This window comes from Solea solea, chromosome 17, assembly GCF_958295425.1.
Source record: "Solea solea chromosome 17, fSolSol10.1, whole genome shotgun sequence".
Lineage (NCBI taxonomy): Eukaryota > Metazoa > Chordata > Actinopteri > Pleuronectiformes > Soleidae > Solea > Solea solea.
The window spans coordinates 2,425,403-2,447,218 of record NC_081150.1 but is presented as its reverse complement, the minus strand read 5'-3'; the positions used below and the strand labels follow the sequence as shown (position 1 = coordinate 2,447,218).

The 21,816-nt window shown below is 39.6% G+C and overlaps 1 protein-coding gene across 8 annotated transcripts in view; it reads right to left on the bottom strand.

Moving 5' to 3' along the window:
• The window catches only part of enah (ENAH actin regulator), a 149,157-nt gene that overhangs the window by 49,210 nt on the left and 78,131 nt on the right, over positions 1 to 21,816 (bottom strand). The window contains exon 1 of one of the 8 annotated variants that reach the window (XM_058614270.1): positions 12,874 to 13,158. The exons of the other annotated variants lie outside the window; for them this stretch is intronic. Within the exon in view, the coding sequence (XP_058470253.1) occupies positions 12,874 to 12,949 (76 nt within the window). The 5' untranslated portion in view covers positions 12,950 to 13,158. Of the gene's footprint in view, positions 1 to 12,873; positions 13,159 to 21,816 lie in introns of those variants that run through there. 8 annotated transcript variants of the gene reach the window in all.

The window sequence follows — 21,816 nt, the reverse complement described above, 5'->3', positions numbered from 1 at the left end:
CAATCTATTATTCATACGCCTGGATACAGATAAGGACACAAAGCTGCTGCTCACTGTGTGTGTGTGTGTGTGTGTGTGTTATCTCTTTAGGACATTTTCTGGCATAAACACTGACCTTGTCAGGAGACAAAACCTGGTCCCAATGAGGCAGAAACTCATTTCTGAAGCTCATGTTCAGTTTGAATTGCAGCTAGGTTAAAGTTAGAGTTAGGGATTAACAGATTATTACACTTTATTCAGGAGTCAACGCAGTGTCCTAAAAAAAAACATAGCTGCCCAAATCTGTGTGTGTGTGTGTAATTGCATGTATTGACAATAAAGTTCAGTTTGACTTTGACATTGATAACTTCGTTTGGACCAAAAAAGGTAAAATAGAGCATAGGAAGTGAGACATTTTGGGTAAGTACTGGTAAATGGTCCATGTACAGTTTTGTCATTCACTCACAGCACATTTCTCTATCACACAACTTTCAAACCCATTCACATGCTGCCAGCGCTGCAGCGACTAATCTATTAATAAATTATGAATCTATTACTAATTTAATCACCAACTATTTTGATAATCGATCCATCGGTTTTAGTGTTTTTTTTTCTTTTTGATAATTTAAATAAACGTCTTGGATTTTTCAGCTTGTTAAATGTGAACATTTTCTTTGGTTTGTGGACAAAACAAGACATTTTAGAGCGTCATCATTTCCAGATTTGGGAGACATTGAGAAAAATGATTTGACATTTAATGGATCAAAAAAATAATTGATTAATCGAGAAAATAAAGTAGTCTTTCTGAGGGTTAAGATTGGGGTTTAGGGTTAGACTTAGCTTTATGCTAGGCTTAGGCAAAGGGTTATTTAGTTGTGATGGTTAAGGTTAAGGTAAGGGGTTGGTGGAATGCATCAAGTCAACAAGTGTCCTCACTAGTAAGGCTGTACAAGAATTAGTGTGTGTATAAAGTGGATGAGAAATTACATTACATGTCATTTAGCAGACGTGAATTGAGTACAATCAGCCAGGGGTGGAGTTGAACTTGCGATCATGATGTCTTTTGCACACAGGGTACCGGTCTTAACCACTGAGCCACTCCACCCCCAGAAATGAGCTCAAACACAGTTTGAAGCTTCATATAAATGTCTTTTATCTAAATTATTAATTCAGATCCCAGGAAGGAGCATCAGCTGCAGAGTCAGTAGAAAACTACTGAGATACACTCACACAGAACTTTATTATCAATATCTGAACATCACTATTACGTCACTGTATTCTTTATTTCTGTAGCAGCAGTAGAGTGAAGAAAATCCTTCTGACACACGTCAGAGGAAAATTAACTCATTAGTCACAGAGGGATTTTTACAAAATAAAAATGAAAAACCTCTTTTGATTTAATCTTCTTATTTCAATGAATAGAACAAGATAAATGAAATGCTCCACACTAGGTCACATGTAGGTTATCAACCATTAGTAGGGATCACCACCAAGTTACAACCATCAATAGATAATGTTACAAACATGTTAGGACAAAGCAAAAAAACAAAGTTTTGTTGATTTTACTGTTGTCGTTCAGGTACTGTTCTCAGTCGAAACATAAGCCTGGCCCAAGGCTTTACCATTCCAAACCATACCATACTATGATGGAAAGACAGCTTAATATGCACAGAGAATGAAACCCCTGTTTATTACTGCACAGCAAGTCAAGAATTACCTCCAGTAGTAGGCAGATGGGTTTAAACTCCAGATTAGAATAAGGATGAGAATGAAGTACAACTTTGTTCTTCAAAATGTGATTGGAAACTTCCAACTGTGGAGGGCAGCATTGCACCTATAAGTGTACAGCCTGCTGCAACTTATTGGAAGACGAAGAAGAGGAAAAAGAAGAAGTAGAAGAAGATAAAGAAGAACTGAACTCTAGGGGGAAGAATAAAGGTGATGGGACTTTGATCTGTGTTGAAGAACTTCAAACTGTGGAGGGTGTAGTATTGCACCTCTTAGTGTACAGCCTGCCGGACGTTATTGGAAGAAGAAAAGGTAAAAATGTAGAGTACTGAGCGAATGTTCTAGAACTCGTCCTACTTCCAGAACTGCAAAGTCTTAAGAACTCTCAAAAACCAAGACGTTCCCATGTTGAAGAGGCTCAAGTCAGTCACCTGATCTCAGCTTTCCACTCAGTGAAGACCACATTGAAGACAAAGAGACCCAACATAGAGTAAAACCTAAAGATGGCTGCTGTTAGTGGAAGAGAGGGGGTTTATAACAAAACCCTACATGTGTTTTAGCTCAAGTTCATATGCATTTAATTCTTGTTAAGTCTAATGAGGTTGTTATGACTGAACACCTTCACTTCCTGCAGTCAGTGTTTGTCCCTGTGAGTTTGGAGGACAGTGCAATCACAGGCAGACCCCTGTGGAAAAAAATGAAAAGAACATTCCAACTGTCGTCACTCTGTCAACCTGTCTGTCAGACAAATGTCCGTGACCAGGGTTATTTAAAACAACGTGGTAAAACCCAGTCACGTTACATTGTGGATATATTTAAGAAAAGATAGAAGCCACATAAGCAGGTCATGATGTCACCGTCCATGATCTGTTGTCAGGTAAGAATGACAGCATCTATAGGTGCCACTGGTGACTGGCTCCAGTCCAGGCTTGACGGCATAGCAGTATGACACATGAGCTATATAAAAATACAGTCCTTGTATAATATAGCCAGCTCCTAGTACAGGCTTTGGTCATCTCCCGCCTTGACTTCTGCAACACCCTGCTACCAAGGCCTCCAGACCCGTGCTGTGAAGCCGCTACAGATGGTCCAGAACGCGACGGCGCGTCTGGTCTTCCATCAGCCTAAAAGGGCACATGTCACCCCTCTGTTCATTGAGCTCCACTGGTGACCAAATTTAAATCACTGATGCTAGCCTACAAAGTGCTTCATGGGTCCGCTCCCACCTACTTAAATGCTCTCCTGAAGGCTTTATGTTACCCCTGGACTACTCCGTTCATCAAAGGATTGTCATCTGGCGGTGCCAACGCCCCGCACAAGACAATCCAGACTCGTTTCGCGTGTCGTTCCACGCTGGTGGACTGACCTGTGAATTTCTCTGTGAGATGAATAAAGTATCTATCTATCTATCTATCTATCTATCTATCTATCTATCTATCTAACGAGTGCTACCAGAACCTGTCTATCTTCAAGAAGCTCTTGAAGATCCAGCTCTTCCAAGACCATCTTCTGTCCTAGCACTTACCTTAACCCCTCCCTTGCACCAATGATCCATCTCCTTCTGCACTTGGATCCACCTCGGCACGCTCACCCTCTATCAATCCACTATTCCAATCTAGTGTAGCCTCTTTTGTAAGTCGCTTCACTCCCATGACGCTTTGTATGTGGTGGTTATCTTCTTGGAAAATCTGTTACTGATAATTTTGTTTAAAAATATAATATATAGAAACTTTAGACAAGAGTAAATGCTGAATATATCACTAAGCTTTACATGAATGTCCAACGTAATTTGAATCAATGGTGTGGCATTACTGTCCAACCATATTATTTTACAGGGCTTATATTAACGTCACATCGTGCATGTGTATTTATTAATACCCATGGATATTGTTAAGAAGCTAGTTGCTCGTCATAAACATCAAGTCCACTTTTCCCGTTTCATTGTCTTTTAAAGCCCCTTTATATGATTATAAAATGTAAGCACGTCTTTAAGATTCTACAGCTTTCAGATGCTATCATTTGAAAAAAAGAAAAGCTATTAAAGCCTTTTTTATTACACCAGTTGTGATTAATGTGAGACTCTTTATAGCAGTTAAGCATATGACACTATGAAGAAATAAATATTCCTTCTGGTCCAATTATGTGGCTGTTTCCGATGAGTTTTATTCACTGTGAAACAGAGGGAGAATGCAACAGCGAGGCAGCACACTTCTGTCTGAGGGTTAATGTAGTTGACATTTATGATTGCTTAATCACTTAAAATGGATTCTCACCGTTTCCAGCGGTTCATTGTGTCACACAGCATATGCATGTACAGTATCTGGGAAATGACGTTTGATAAAAGACTGTGAGGATCAAGTCAGAAAGACAAATAAACAAAAATGGGGTCTGCAGCTCGACTGAGGGATGATAAGAAAGAAGTGTTTTGGTTTTGCTGTGTCATTGGAGGCTGTTTGAATATGTGAACGCTGCCACTGTGCTGTCCCTAATACTAAACTGAGCAGACGGCGATGACAGACAGTGATAAAACTGAAACCACAAATCATAACAAAACTATATTTTATGCAAACTTTACACAGTTGCATTTAAATTAAATCACAAAAAGGAAATTAAATACAGTGCCCCAAATACGGATGTGGAGTGACCCTAATCTGGGTGGAAGCCTGCTGCATGGCTAGTGGGAACACAAAATGTGAAAAAGTCTTTTTAATTGAAATTCTGGACGTTTTTTGCAGCTCCATGCATACTTTGTCTTTTTGCTTCTGCATCAGTGATATGATTGCTCAGCGAAACATTATATCGAACAACAATTAAACGTTATACTTATACTACACAGGAGACAAGACACACAGTGGAACTTTCATATATTTTACATTATAGGAGGGACAATTACATTAATTGTGTGGCAGGAAAGGAGGAAAGGGGGCGTGGCATAGGGCTGAAAAATTAATTGAAATTCTATCAAAATCGCAATATGGCCTACTGTAATTTTCACATCGCAAGAGGCGCACTATTTTTTTTTTATTTTTTTAAGTGTGTAAAAATGTCATTTTTGATTCTTGATCTATACAAATCTTATTCTACAGACTGAAGAGAACATCTTTGTTTCTCACACATCTGCACAAATATCACACAGTTTTCAAATTAAAATGATAACAATGATGTAAAAAGGACCATTCTCTCAATATCAAAATGAACACCTTCTATATTCAATATTATTATTTCCATGTCTTTTTCTCAAAAAGTTGGACTTTTTTCACTTGACCGACCCCTGACTGACCAAACTAAACACTCAGTGGCCCCTAGGTCATTTGAGTTTGAAGCCTCTGCTGTCACCAATTCCACCAACATCTTTGAAATTGTGCTTTCTGAAACAAAGACCATCGTAACCTCTCAGTGTGACGTCCTGCAGAGAAGCAGGGACTTGTGCTGGAACACTGACCTTCAACTACAACATTCAGTGAAGGTCGTTTGATTTATCAAAAAAATGGTTCGCTTCACAATGACTCATCATTTCTTTCAAATCTGCAAATCTCCCTGTGTAAGAATTACTCATCCTCGTCCTTCCGTAGAAGCTTCTAATCAATGGACTGCTATCTCTTGGCAGCTCCAATTAGTCTGCCCTTCTAAATATTGGAGGAATTAAAGCTGATTAATCACCTTTGACTCCTAATCGAAGAAAGTAGGAACAAACTAAAGTTTCAAGAAGCAAATCTGGACTTCAAACGTCGTCCTCAAACTTAGATAGTAAGTGAGTAAGCTGATAATATGAAATTATATAAATACTTATTTGGCAGGTAATGATTACATGGCAATATTACACAATTATATTCATGACAAATAGCGAGTGAAATGTGATTTGATAATCCTGATACTGCGTCCAATACAAACGTATGATAAGTATTATATGAATCTTTTGCAGTGATGCATCATGTCATTGCTCACAGAAGTGATAAATCCATACGAGACTAGAGAAAAACACTCAACCTACCAAACCACCATTATGAAGCTACTTTAGTTAGAGAGCAGAGGAAGTTAGAACTTGTTGTCTCTTTCCTGCTTCTTGCTGACATCAGTGTTTCCAGCTGAGGTTTAAAATGGTTCTTTAAAGACTTTCACAGACGTCCCATCGATAACATTATAAAAGATGGCCAGTGAAAATGGGCAACTTGGCAACCAAAGACGTTTTCCTCGGTTCACCTTGACGTTATTCCTTTCAAACAACTTCTACATGAACTTTTTTCATGACTTTTTTTCAAAAAACTTTTTGAAGTTGTATCTTCTTCGAAAACCAGGCTTAAATTATTTATTTAAAAAAAAAACAATACTCAAAACCTCAAATGTCCTGAAGCACACAGATACATATTGATGTTGTTCTACAAATAACAAGAAGAAAATAGACTTTCATGTCTTTCATAGACATTCATTCAGATTTAGAAAATACCTAGTCATATTTTTTTAAGGGACTGTAAAATTGCCAATCACAATGAATGATTTGTTAAATGAATGAAAGTGACTAGTTCTTTTTGTTTGAACTTTTTTTACTTTCACCCTTTCTACACAATGTTGTTTTACAATTATTGTTTATTGATGAGGATAGTATGGCTATGGCTACAAATCATTAACCTGTGTAAACTCATTTTCAATATAATTAGATGTGTTGTGAAAAATCTGTTTCTAAAGTGTCAAAATTCTAATAATGACCCTAAAGAAACCACAGATATTCACTTTACTGTCATAGAAGAAGCAAGGAAACCGGAAAATCTAGTCATTTAGAGAGCAGAGAACTCAGCTTTTGTCTCAGTTTTTAAAAGAAAACGCACACACCAATGAATTGATTATCAAAATGTGGCACTTCATTTAGTAATCAATTAATCATGTATCAATTGTAGCCTAAGTTTCTGTTTATCAGCATATATATAGATGAATAAAGCAAATGTGTTTTGCTTTGCAACAACTAATCGATTCAACTTTGCGGGTCATCAATTTTTTAACGATTAAAACATGTAATCTACATTTTCATCTTGGTAAATGTGAATATTTTCCTGTTTCTTTGCTCCATATAACAAATACATCATTGTGGTTCACAGACAACATTTTGAGGTTTGGAAAAACATTTTTCCACATTTGTCTGACATTTTACGAACAAAACAAGTAGTAATCAACAGATTAATGTATTATGAAAACAATTGTTAGTTGCAGCCCTAATACGTTTATGAGTGTTGTGGCACACTTTCACACCGGTGAGGACTATGACATTGGTTTTTGCGCCCATGCCTATATGCAGCATTTAAAAATAGGATAATAATGGTACTTCTGTCGTCTTGAGTAAAGTAAATGAATGACTGTGTTTAAAAGGACTGGCTTACTGTACAGACAGAACTCTAGGAGTTTACATTTACAGTAGACCTTCCAGTGAGACCTTCAGGGTCTCCACCTGTGACCCCTTCACTGTGTCCTACATGCTGCAGGGTTATTTTGGGGCTCAAAGGAGTCACAGTGTCTCGAGGGGCCGCGGGGCAATGACATCTACACCTCTGCCGTCCTCGCCCCCTACGCCCCATCTCCTGGCCCCGCTGGACATTTGATTCCAAGCCACTACTCTCCGTCAGGATATCTGAGTGACACAGCAGAGACGATCCTGAAAGCAGTGTCAGTCAAAGGGCGTCATGTGTCAGCGTGACTACAAACACGCACTTATTATAGTTTCAGATCTGCACGGCAACATGGCAACAAGGTAAACACTGGGGCGGGTCACCGGGGGGTACTGGTGTAGCGTTGGCAGGCACCAGATGACGTCTCCATCATGGACATGAAACACAAACTGGGTACAAACGTATCTCAACTAAAGAAAAGATTTATATCAACAGAGGCTTTTCTAGATTCCTGGACGCACAGAACTCTTCAGATTTGAATCTCTTTACACAAATAAATGTCGTAGCGTGACGTAAACTGACTTAAGCCGAAGCAGAGACTTGGCTATTTTTTGAAGTAACAGAGCCGGGGCACAAGAACACAGTGGCTCTGAGCTGTCACAAATTATCTATGTTTTAAGTTATTCACGAGATGTTTTTATAAGAATGACAACAAAGAGCTCTCTAAAGGCCGAGAAAAGCTCTCTGGGATGTTCAGCCACAATCAGCAACTTTTAGACACACAAAACTTTGGGTTCTTTTACACCAGCTTTGTTGAGTATGGTTAAATCAAACCCTGCTACGTTTAGCCCCTTTGTTTATGGCGAAGTGTGAATGAAGAAGAACAGGGAGGAGAACCACTCTTCTCCATCTCTTCCTCCTCCGCAGGAAAACTAGCACATTTAGCTAAGCATCGTCACCCCAAACCACAAAGTCGGGATTGGTCTTTTTTTACCATAACTGAGCGGTATTTCCTGATCACGAGACATAGCATTTATGGCACGTTTGAGATTTGCCAACAATATATCTAACATACATTGGGTGCAGACCAACGAAGAAGACTGTTCGAAGAAGAATATCCAAATATACAACTATTTAACACATGTAAGAGTTTTTTCTCCTTCAGTAAAACAAAGAGTTTCCAAGCATAGCTGGACGCACACTGAAAAAGAAGCCGGGGGGGGAATAGAATGGAAGCTGTTTGTTTATTTACAAACAAGATCAGATAAGGAGGTAAAATATAAGAGCCTTTGCAAACTTCAAATGGTCAGACATGAGAGAAAGATTGGTAGATTTGCTCCAGCTCACTCTCGCATCTTTCTTCACACATTCTTAATTGTAAAAAACCTTAAATTGGCCCAAAAAAAGGTAAAAGGGAGGTGATGAATCCAAGATGAAAGTGAGGAAATGAAAAAGGATGTTGGTCTCCTTGAAAAATGTAGGTTTCACTTTTTTTTCACCTATTTCAGTAAAAATTGGAAAATGCTTTTCTACATCTACTTGTTTTTTAAAGCAACATCTTTGACAAGTATTCCCAAAAACAGGTGAAGGGGTTAATGGTGGAATGAAACACTGCAAGAAGTCCATGATTACAGTTCTGGACTTTTTTTTTTTTAGGTTTACCAAAAGGACGCTCTGAGGGAAAACTCTGATGGTTGTCTAGCCCTACCCAGGTGCTCTATGTGGTTAAATCTAACCACACTCGTCTGGACATGGTTCTCATCACGCTCCAAGTACCACATGTGGTTGAAACGCTGTCATGCTGATTGGCACATGTGTAGATACGTAAATAGAGTAGCATCACTTTGGTTAATCCGTGGTTTGCAGCAACGCACAAAGGCAACATACGATCCTGGGTTGGGAGGCGAGTGAACACAAATGCGCCTCCTTCAACAAATTAGGGGAAACGATAATTTAACCAAAGCTGAATCAGAAAAGACAAGAGCAGATCCATTGAGTCGGAGTGGAGGGAGTGATACACTCGTATGTAAATCATCCTCAGCATTTCATAAACATATCCGAGCATTCATCACGACGCCTGCAGTGAAATTTTAAAGATCTCCACAAATATGCAATTATGGTCAACGCAATGCATTCACAAATGTTGGTTCTCGGAGTTGGAAAGACTCGGGAAAAACCCTGCGATTGGAGCATTTCTCAATGCTGGTGTACTTTACACACAACTTTTATTGTCTGCATGTGCGCGCTGCCAAACAGATGACATAACTCATAATGGCTCATTAGACATTCTTTTCAAATTATGGTGAAAATCACTCCCAGCCAAAGGTAAACAGTATAATGCAACATCAGGCCCAAGAAAACAGAAATCCACATGATGACTCTGCTTTATAACGCTTGGTTCTATGACACCAATTAGGTTAGAAGAAGATAATGAGTTCACTCCACACTGAATAATGAAAGCATGACCGAAACGTGGGAAAGCAATGATGGGTTTGTGAACATGGAACATGTGATGGCTTGTTAGCCAGAGGCTAAAACATGGAAAGACATTAGCGTGACTTTGGCCCTGTGGTGTCAATGGATGTTTTGTTTGTGTCGGCCAAACGATGATAATGATAGGCCTGTGCTGCTTCACTGTACTGTTTGAACTTTTCTTTCGGAAACACTGTGGAGGTTTTAGTTTCTGTGGAGATAATGATCGAATCAGGACTTGGTCTTTGGCCTGAAAAACCAAACAACATAGCTAATCATTTGTGTTTCTCCACAGCCCATTTTCTTCTTTTTCTTGACAAAATAAGCTCTGAAAGTATTTAAATTCAAAATTAACAAATTGCTCACAAAGGCTCAGCCCAACTCTACATGTTGGCGAACTCTGCAACCAGTGTAGAATTTAAAGCTTCTTTTATTGCTGTTGGTATTGTTCTGCCTCGGTTTCAATATTATTTGTCATCTAATAACTCTGTCATGTAATATAGAATACAGCAGCAGAGCAGGGGTAAGAAGGATGTATGGTATATCATCAAACTGCTGAAAAAGAAATGTTTTTCAGAGCATTGGAATTCCCTTCTGAAACTCTTCGGGCACGCTTCTTTGTGTTGTCAGCCATACTCCAACCTCTTTGCGACTGTGATGCTTTACTAGCACAATGTTGCGCTGCCTCTGTTGTCTGTCAATCAAGCCCTTACAAACTTGATGGAACAGAAAAACAGACATGCAATATTATGTAAGCTTCAAGTTACGTATGAGTCCAGGAGAAGAGGAGTTTTTCTTTGCTCCCACACCTTGTTTGACAGAGATCTTGGAATTTTCCCAGGCATCGCATCTTTTGCTCTCTTTTACTTAACGTTACTCGCTCATCATTCTGCATGGAATCTCACGTCAATGGCAGAGAGAGAGAGACAGTGGACAGTATCCACAACACCGCTTAACTTGTTTCTTGCACAAAATTCCACCCAAAAACTTTCAAGGATTTTGAACATTGAGTTCCTTGGGAACCCTGCTTACATCTGCCTCCAGCTGGTGGCTTTGAACGCCTTTCTGTCACTAAGTGACATGTTACTTGCTGTATCTATTGCTGAGTTCAAGCACAACTCATGAACTCATATGAGAAGTCATGTCCGAGACATTCTCAGAGTTAGCGGGACCTGAGTATGACGGGGAAGTGTTGCAATGTGCTTGTCTTGTAAACACGGTGAACAAACACGGTTTGAATGCTGCATATTTATACACAGGGTCCAGAGATGCCAGGATTTTGCTATTATTATAATTCTGGCTTTGGTACAGGCCTGTAATAATCTCATTCTTATTGGTTTGGTCTTTTTTTTATTCCTACCAAGCAACAGCTGTCAATGAGGAGACAGCAGACCTAAGGCAACCTCAATGAAAAAAATAGCAGGAAGCTATTATGAGCACAGAAACAAGGCTAGTGCTTAGCAATGGTATGCTACACTACACAAGTATGCTTCTTTATGTGTTCCAAACACTTCACATTCCCTTGTGATGTGCTCACGAGTGTGTTTGTTTGTCTGTTCTCAGCTCCCCTTTTGTTTTCGCTCATTTAAAAGCCTCGTTTGAATCCTTTATCCACACACACACACACACACACATAACTGCAACACTTTAATAACAGTACAGACGACTGAGAAGCACAAACACATACTTGTGCTGTGGTTCACATACAACATTAAAGATGGGGGGTTTTTTTTCCCCCCTTTCAAAGATCAGGAGACCATGGCAACTGTGTCATTCCTCCCTCCAGCCGTCCGACACTGTTGTTACATGACAACTAGAGCAAGGCTCCACCTACGAAATCACAGCGGGGCTCCGCAGCCAGACAGTAAAACCTTGCTTTCAGCTCAAATATGTCTGAAGCCTGTGTAACAGAACATTTTTCTAATACAAACTGACACCCTCTTTGTTTTTAACTTCACTTTAAATTGATGATGAACAACTCCACATCTTCATCTCCTCTCCAACTTTCAGACTAGAAAATGTGAGCGTAAAGCAAGACGTTTTCGTGGTGTAATTGATCAATGATTTAAGAATAAGCCTTCAGGATCATGTCATCAGCCAATGCCAAATATCAGAAAATTGGCAAATATCTGCACGATTATTCTTCCTCAAGCCTATTGTAAGACTGCGACAGTTTAAACTGTCTATCAGCTGTTAACCAATGGAAGCTTTCATGTAACCCTAACCCAGTTTCCTCATAATTGCTCTCAAAGCAAGTATCAACAATGAAATCAACTGATTGGTTGATCGAGACGGTGATTTCTGCTGATCCTCCAGGTTCTCTCACATATCATGTAAGAGTTTGACCAATCACAGAGCAGTTCAGAAAGAAAAAGCAGAAATTCCTATTGGCTGTTCTACTAGAACAACTCTGTTTACGGGTTGCCTTGGTGGAAGGATTGATACTTCTGCGAGGACAACAACAGAATAAGTGAAACTTGAGTCAATATCAGCAGAGAGTTTGAGCGATGGAAAGATTGCCTCAGGTCATCTGTTGCATATGAAACAAGTTTCTGTAAATGCTTATTTCATAATGAGAGGGACTCTTGACAGAGAGCCACAGTCCTGAAACTCAATCAAATACATTGGTGGTGATCCAGCCAACTGCAGCTGTCAGCAGACAGCTTAGTCCTAACATCAACATTCCCTTTAGGGCTTGTGCCATTTTAATCCCGAACAGTCAAGATGGTCCCTTAAATTATTATGTTATATAAACTTTTACGACCAAAAAATACGAGTTTGATTGAATCAATCACATTGCAGATGCCTATAATGAAGGTTTGGGCATCTGTTAAAAAAATTATAACAATAATTCATGTATCTGGCTGGATTATTGCTGACACTTGTCTCTTGTTAATACTACTTGGCCTGCACTTTGTTTGTAATGGCTTGAGTGTAATTACATGGTATATTAGTTTTCTGAGATGGTGTTTCTCAATACATCACATTTACGTGTCTGGAAAGGTGTCAAAAATTCAAAATAAATTCGAAAAGACATTGACTTTAGAGAGAGAAAAACAGCAGATGATCATAATTAAGTCACAACAAACGGAGGATGATTGGTGTTTGTTGTTTTTTGCTTGATGAACATTCCAAAATAAATGTTTCTGTGAGTGTTGTCTCTGCAACATAGTCACAGCAAAGGAATTCTCAGTGGAAAAATACCCTGTCTCATGTCAAGCCTAACAGAAGACAAAAGCAGCACCAACAAGAGTACAATGTTGGAGTGTTTCCAAAAAACCTCTCTGTCCAACTGTCCTGTCAGGTTGACTGTACTCACTCCTGAGGATGATTTGAGCGCGGCTGATCTTCTGTCTGTCCTGGGAGAATCGATGAACTCTTGTTGTGGCAGGCATGTCTGCAGCTAGCACTGGGTGGGTGGGGGTCCTTGTTTTGCCAAAGCATCCAGCAGCCTCAGCAGGAAAATACACAAAGCTAATGAACCTCTTCTTTGGCTTTATCCTCCCTTTCCTGTTTTCTTTTTTCTGTCTCTCTGCTGCTGTTCAAGTGCTCAGTCCGAGACTCTACCGATCTAAATGTTGATGCTCAACACCATGAGCTCGTCAAGAAAAAGAAAAGTGGGGCAGGCGGGCAGACATGGGGTTAGAAGGTGGGGGGTGAAGGGTGGGGGGGGGCTGGGTTTGGGATGCCAGGCTGTTGAGATCCGAAACACATAAACACATACCAGAATGATGTGATGATGTTGCTTCCCCTAAATGTTTACACCATGATTCCAGTCTCGTGACCTGCAGAAAAACAAACTCGTTCTGATGCTGGGACGTAGCCTGTCTCTAGCCTGTCTCTATGGGACGAGTGGGAGGAGACTCCGGCTCTCTCAGATTTCAAACCCCCCCTCCTCTCGGCAAAAGTTTCACACGATCGAGGGCCACATGGCCGACTGTTGGCAGGGACCGCGGGGACTGGAAATAAGTGACAATCCCCATTTAACAAGTTTTCACACGTCTTTGTGCAGACAAGCTGCTGCCAAATCAGAGTCTGACTGTGCAGCCAAAAAACGCCAGAGGTCGATTCTGCTCGTCCTGTCAGAATGTTTCAACAATCCATTCCATCATCGATTCTTCCCTCTGTGTCAGCAAGCAGCATATATAAGTACTTAGTACTCTACTTATTTCTGTGAATAAGATACTATTCTTCTTTCTAGAGGGAGACTGATTAATCAATTAGGCAGATATTTGCCTTTTTTTATTATCTACATTGGTCAGTTATTACAAATTACACATTTTAAGTCTCAGAAACTTGTTATTACAATTATGTTAAATTGTTTATTTGCAAAAATACTGCATAGAATTCCAGTGCAGATTGGAGATACAAACCATTTGCCTTGTTCATGAAAGTTATTACTGATGCTAAGCAACATTTTGTTTTATTTGTTATCATTAAACTGTAATATTTTATCACATGAAAATCAGCGAAACATACACAGCTTTAATTATCCATCAGCCACCCTGATTTTAAACTCTACTTCTTTCCATATCCACTGCATTTCACTTGTATTTGAACATGGAGTGATGTGTGAATGACCTACACTAGTTGAGCCTTAACAAACACACACACACACACACACACACACACACCAATAGACTAAAAAAAGACGCACAGCCAGAACAACAGGGCTGCTGCACTCCATCGTTCCTATAGATTGATATGACAGTCGTGCTGCTGGTCACATTCCTCCTCCTTCAGCCTTTTCAGCACAGGCTGGATTTATTGGCTGTGAGCTGTTGACACTTCAAAACAATCAATACGTGTCCATGCCCAGTTAAGCCGAGCCACAGTTTGTCACAGAGACACAGGTCTGACCACGTACGTCAAACCACTTCTAACTCCCGTCAGTCGTTCAAGGGTCATTCCATTTTTACACCTATGACTTCCTGTTATTTATCTTCACCCCCGTCCCCTCCACAGCCTGAGAGTGGATTACTGGACAAACCACAACACAGACAAACAGACCAGTGATTTGTGGACCTGTGACCCATCAGTCCCTCTCCTAATCCCAACCAATCCATCCGACTCAACACCATGACATACACAAGTGTGCGTGACTATGTGTGTTTATAGATGTACTTGTATTTGTTACCTCTTTAGGAGCTTTTCTGGCATAAACACTGATCTTGTCAGGACCAGTAGTCCTAATGGAGACCTAATCCGGTTCCTAATGAGGCAGAACCTAATTTCTAAGGAACTGGTTAAGTTTGGATCTAATATTTGAATAGTGGTTGGGTTAAGGTTGGGGATAAGGCTTTGTTTAGGCTTTCCAAATCAATGGAAGTCAATGGAAGCACTTATAGGATAACTATATGAACCTTTCAACAAATTGTTATTGAATAACGCTGATGATCTGTCTCTCCACTTGTATATTTAAAGAAAAAAACACATAACTTGATCCGTCAAAAAACTTAAAATACTAAGTTTTAGTAATGTGGCAACATTTATCAAGTTTCTGAGAACAAAGATGTGTGAACTTTGATTAAGTAAAATGTATCCAAGTCTTTCAAATAATAATCAATCAATGTCAGTTCTTAAAAAATGGCAAAAACGGTTTTAAAATGATGACAGTTTGCTCTGAGTCAGTTGTGTGCCAAAGGTTTGCCCAGGTATCCTTTTAAGGACTTGCATTGATTTCCATTCATTTGGTGATCCATAACCCTAACCTTAACCTAACCACGATTCAAATCTTAGCCCTAAACTCAACCAGTTCCTCAGAAATAAGGTTCTGCATCATCAGGACCAGGTTTCGGTCTGGTTTATGCAAGGAAACGTAACAAATACAAGACACACACACACACTGAATATTCTAAGAAAAGCTTCATAAAACGCTAAGCTGGTTTTCTGTGTCAACCAATCACCAACAACAAAGACTGGCTGGTCCATTTACTCTTTTCCCCAGTGAAACCTCTGAAAAGCTGAAATCATCAAGAAGCACTTGTTCAGTTATCTGGGTCAAAGTGAACTTCAAAGAGGGACATGAAAGCATATGCAATCCCCAACTACAGGAGGCATTATTAGCCGTATCTACGAGATGACCTACAGTACAATGTGGTTGCCTTTAATTATTAAATGCAAATAAACAGGTAAGGCAGAGCTCGGAACAAGGATCCAGATCACTGAGAGCAAAGGTCATATGTTGGTTTACATTTTTTTTCTAGATACATGCAAATTCGAGGCAGCTCCTTGGTTGGTCGTCACTGGACCCTCAAGGTGGTGTGTTGCGGGCCTTAGGGGGGCTTAAATTCAAACTGTGGGGCGCCAGTTACAGTAGGAGCCACTCAAGTTCAAGTTCCCTTGTTTCCGTGATGGGTCCTTGAGTGGTCTTTGGCTGGTAGCGATAGGTCCCCACTGAGTCAAGAATTTGTCTCTATTCTGCAACATAACACTTCTTTCCACCACCTTAATCATCACAAAATAATAATAAAATGTAACATGATTGGGCTGCATCAATTAATCAATTGCTCATCGATTACTAATTGTCAACTATTTTGATAATTGGTCAAAAATACATTTGTTGCGTCGCATTAGCAGTGGCAGTTGCTGGTCTTGGAAACAGGGGAAGCTCATTTGAGACCCAGTTATTTATACATAAATTCAGCCCCTGTTCCTTTTGTAGAAAATGTTCTTCCAATCATCATGCATCAGCCCAGCGTCCACGCCCGCCCACTGCTCCATTGACTCCCAGAGACGCCGAGCTTCCCTGGAAGCGACTTTGAGCAATGGCCTCTGGTCATTAGCGACGTTATTCTTATATTGTGAGGTTTTCTTGCTGTACATGAACTTATTTTTATGATTTCATTTGTTTAGAGGCTCCACATGATTTGACGGAAGGTTTTGCTTTGTTATATTCATGAAACAATTTGTGGTCCAAACCCTCTAAACAAAGAAATGTGGCACCAATGGTTCCACTTACAGGAGATCAATGCAAACATTTTAATATCATAATGACAAGTTGTTAATTGTAACCATGGCAATAAGTGAAGGTTTAGTGCCAGGCAAGTGACGGTAACATTTTAATTAGTTACAGTTAGAAATATTGAGTGGAGGAGGATAAACTTCATTATTAAATATGTCATCCATTATCTTGCTCGTTCACATCCTTCTGTTGATTTACATTACAGTCTATTCTTCTTGTCCAGAAAAAAGACAGGAAGGGAAGGAGATTACACAAGTCCAGTAAAACACTGTTTGAAATAAAAAGAATTCTCACACAAACGACTGTAAACGCGAACGGAGCTGCATGAATTATACCTCACTTTCTACAAAGCTGAAAGAATGGCTGCCATTAATGTGCTCATCCAGCTGTTGCTCTTATTCCATTAAACTGAACTCTCTGGCTCATGTTGATGATGGTGTCATTTCCTGTATGTCTACACTGTATGTCCACCAATATGGGTTTTTTGGGCGCATCCGAAAATATATGGTACCTATTAAATAATAATCATAAAAAAACAGTTATTGATCAACATTAATGGTCTGTCTCTCTATGCACAGTATTATATACAGTTTTTTTAATAAAAAATAATGGATAATGGATAATAGATGAAAGAAACATGTGTCTACCTCTATCTATACTGATTACTGAGCGGCGTGAGAAACTGTGTCAAACCAATGGAAGCTTTTATGTTGAAAGAAATGCAGCACATCACAGCTAAGGTATCAAAATAACCATTAAGAGCTTCATGACAATCATTCTCACAGCAAGTATCAACAACAAATACCGGGCTTTAATACCTGACCTGACTCTGTTGCTCATGTAGCAGGACTTTAACACCCACCCAGTGAGTGATAGAGTCACAGACGACTCTGAGTGGACTAGATACCACCAACAGCAGCTGTCGGGACTACAAATATACTCGTATAAGACAGTGGAGTGAAAGAGGAACCCCGGCTGCTTTTCCTCTGGCTCCTGTATGCAGTTCACTGAACAGCTGAGGCAAAGGGAAGCAGGGGGAAGGAGAGAGACAAGGAACGCTCACTGCTCCAATAGTGCTGAGTCAGCATGTGGGCTGTCAGTATAAAGTAGAAGAGGAATAAATTAACGGTCACCAGGGTGTCATGTATAAATAACTGCCAATCACATCCACAGCAGATTAAAACCCACATATGCTGCAGAGTCATTTGACCTGGGAGTAAACGCCAATTATATCCTTTCTCACTGCAAACAACAGTCACATGACGGTGGTCGAGCTAGAGCTAGATCAGCTTAGGCTGACTATATGAGCAAGTATTATTTATAGGGCTGCAACAAATGATTATTTTTATAATCAATTGAACTGAAAAATGTTATCAAAGTTATTGGTTTTGTCCACAAACCAAAACGATTCAGTTTCATTGATTTCTTTAGTATATGGAGCAATGAAAGCAGAAAGTATTGACATTAAAGAAGCTGAAAAATCTCAAAACTTGTTTTAATTCTTTAAAAAAATTACTCGAATATCAAAGTAGTTCACGATTAATTGAGTTCACTTTGTGTGTACTGCATATATGGCTAACATGTAACATGTCACTCAGGAGTTTTCTAAAAGCTATTTGGTCAGGGTTTCACAACTTTCAAATCTTTAAGTGTCCAGTATTTAAAGGTGTAGGTCGCAGAAACTCGCTGACTGACCGGAGACTGTGACAACTCCAGCCAATCAGAAACCAGAAAGGGGGGAAGGCAGCTAGTAATAATTTTCATAATCAATTAATAATAACTCATTAATATATCTCTTATTTTCTCGACGAATGAATCGTTTAGTCCATAAAATGATGGAAAATGAAAAATACATAAATAAATCAAATGATGACGTTCTCAAATGTAGTGTTTTGTCCACACATCAAATCATTAAGGTTTAATTATCTCTTTTTCACATGGAGCAACGAAAAATAGAAAATATTCACATTTAATTATCAACTAAGTTGACAACGAATTTAGTAATTTGTTAATAATCAATTATTATCATTACATACATTTTTCATGGGAGACTTTCAATGGGAATTTATGGGAGATAACAAGAATACACTGGACAAAAATATAAATCTATTTGGTAAATAATACATTGTAGAATAATCTTGGCTTAAACAAAGCTTGGAATATTTCCCAAAATTCCCAATGAAAGACTTTTAAGGAAAGTTTCTGGACGTTATCACCCCTTTGCAACTCTAAATGTATGTAGTGTGAACTTGCTCTTACACATTTGTAGTAAGTAACCTCGAGTCATATTGACGCACGTGTAATTAACAACTGTTAGGAGTTCAAAGCGTCACTGTCACAGCATCGACGCCTGCTTAAATGAGCACAACGACGTCATGCCAGATTACAGGAGGCAGATTGCTCAGAGGAGACATGCAACAGAAGAGCGTGGCAGGCATCAGAGACAGGTTCAGACCGCTAACACTGCTGCTGCACAAATATGGACACAGAGGATTACATGGGATCATCACAGCTTCATCAGTCGTTAATGATTTTCACACATGATTTAGTTCACGCCATTCGTTGCACATGAATAAGGTCAAAAAAAAAGGTTTGCAGGAAAAATCTTACACATTAAAATTTAAAGTATTTGGATGGAAGTCACAACAAACACAAAGAAGTGTTATAACGAGAGGTGCCAGGCTTTACATAAGCTCACAGACAATTAAAACGAGAGGACGTAGAGTCGCTCTCAGCTGTGCCGTGTAACAGTGATGACAGAGCGACGACTCTCCTGCTCTCTAACACAGCACGGAAAAACATAACACAAAAACTATGGATTATGAAAAAACAAAGGCAGATTTATCCACAGGTTCAACAACAGAGACTCATGGGAGACGTACGAGCAGAGTGGAGCGTCGTGGCTGTTCACTAGTAATGACTGAGTGGAAAGGGAACCGGAGGGTTTGCCGCTTTAAATCCCGACAGGTCAAGAGCTGAGGTTCCTCTGAGCGAGGTACCCAATCCACGGTGTTCCCCATTGATTGAGTTAATTGGATAAATGGGAGGAAGTGTCTCTCCTCTGTGGCAACCCCTAAAGGGAGAAGCCGAAAGAAGACGGAGAAGAGGATATAGAAATCCAAGGGTTCAAGGATTTTGAGGACACAAAGGACCAATATTAGCATACATTTACTCATTTATGCAATTGTTACTTGTTGCTTTGTCTCAGTCTAGTCACTCCTATTAAAAGTAATTTAACTCCAGCTCACTTTAAAATATTGTTTTGCTTTAATCTTTGCACCACGTAAAGAGTCACATTTATACATTTCACATTCTATGAAGCTTAACTGTTGGAAAGTCCTCGATAACAAGAGCGACAACATTCACTGCACATGGTTTAATAGCATGTCTTTGCAGATATACATTTAAAACATCACTGTCGTTTGTGTGCGAGTGATTTCTTTACATTTCATTAGGATTCAGACGGGTACACATCAAACCAAATATTCAAATAAACAAGTGCACAGCTAGGACTGGCTACAAACACACGGAGACTTCATAAATCTTCAAACAGATAGATTTTCTTGCTATTTAGTCAAGTAAGTGAGCAGCAGCTCATTACTGTTAAATGACAAGTCCACCTGTTTTCTTCTTTTTTCTGCTCCTTATTATTTATACACTGGATAGAGAATGTGAATAAAAACCCTGCATTAGTCGCAATTCTGTCCTGTTTACGTGATACATTTGTTTTCACACTGTCAAATTAGGGTGACAAGTTCTCTTTCTGTCTCTTAGTATTTGTCTCTCTCACAGATACACATTCTTCTACAGCATCCTGAGAGAGGACATTAGACATAATGCATTCCCTAGTCCCTCACCTTAGGGCCTATACATAACCCTATGCCTGTTAAAGTTGTGAGGACCAGAAAAACTGTCCTCACAGGGTTTAAATGTCCTCATAAAGACAGGTTTGAATCATAATGTCTGAACTAAATGCCGAACTCAAGCATAATTCTATGTCTTAACCCTAAAATGGCCTTATAAAGTTGTGAGGACCAGTGAAAATGTCCCTAGAAGGTCAAAATGTCCTCACAAAGACAGGTTTAAATCCAAATGTTGTCCTCACAGTCAACTACACACACACACACATCCACCTCTTAGCATCAATTAGCATGACGAGGAGCATGAAAATCAGGTTAATTAGTGAATATGGTGAGAGTCTTGGCTTAAGTGGAGAACAGGGGACGCTACAGGGGAGGAGGAGAGGAGAGGAGAGGAGAGGAGAGGAGAGGAGAGGAGAGGAGAGGCAGCTGGAATCATACAAATAAAACACAAAAGTCATTAAAGAAACCAGAAAGTTCAGCTTCACGCGTGTTAGGTGGAGATTAGAGGTCACGCTGCGAGTGCAAATCTGAGCACAGAACACCACAGGAGACATGCTGTCACCTCCTCACCACCACTCCCTCCCTCCCTCCCTCCCTCACATCCCTTCTACAACATAACGTAGACACACAGCCAGAGGATGGAGCTACGTAATCAGAGCATGTTTTGAAGGAGCAAGGTCGTGGTGTACCACTGAAAATACAGCCTGCAAATATGTGTGTGTGTGTGGGTGTGTGTGGGTGTGTGTGTGTGTGTGTGTGTGTGTGTACACTTATTTATTATATATTTATTATATTATTTATATATATATATATTTGTTGCCTATTTAGGACCTTTTCTGGCATAAACATTGACCAAAACCTGGTCCTAATGAGGTAGAACCGGATCATTTCTGTGGAACTGGTTCAGTTTAGGGCTAAAATGTGAATTGTGGATAGGTACAGATTAGGCTTTAACTAGTTATGGTTAAGTTTAAGGATGTCTAAATGAATGGAAGTCAATGCAGTGTCCTGAGAAGTGTGTGTGTGTGTGAGATGCCACGATGTTGCCAGTTAGATCTTTGCTCTATTTAATAGGGTTTTAGAAATGATTTAGAATTACCAGATGTAAGTACCAATCAGGCTAACTCGGGCTCTCGGGCTAAAAATGCATCATCCCATTAAATCATGCTGTTAGCCGGAGCCGTCTATCATTAGCTGCCTGCTGTGCGTTCAGACAGCTCGAAATGGAAGTTTTGATTAAGAAGAGTCACGTTTGTAACTGCAGCTCTCTCTCTCTCTCTGTCTCTCTCTCTCTCTGTCTCTCTCTCTGTCTCTCTGTCTTTGTGGTGAATTAACACACATCATTGTTTCTGCCAAACCCATTAGTGACTCTCACTTGAAAAAAAACAAACGTGTTTTTATTGTTGACAGATGTCTTCGGTTATCCTGAATGTTT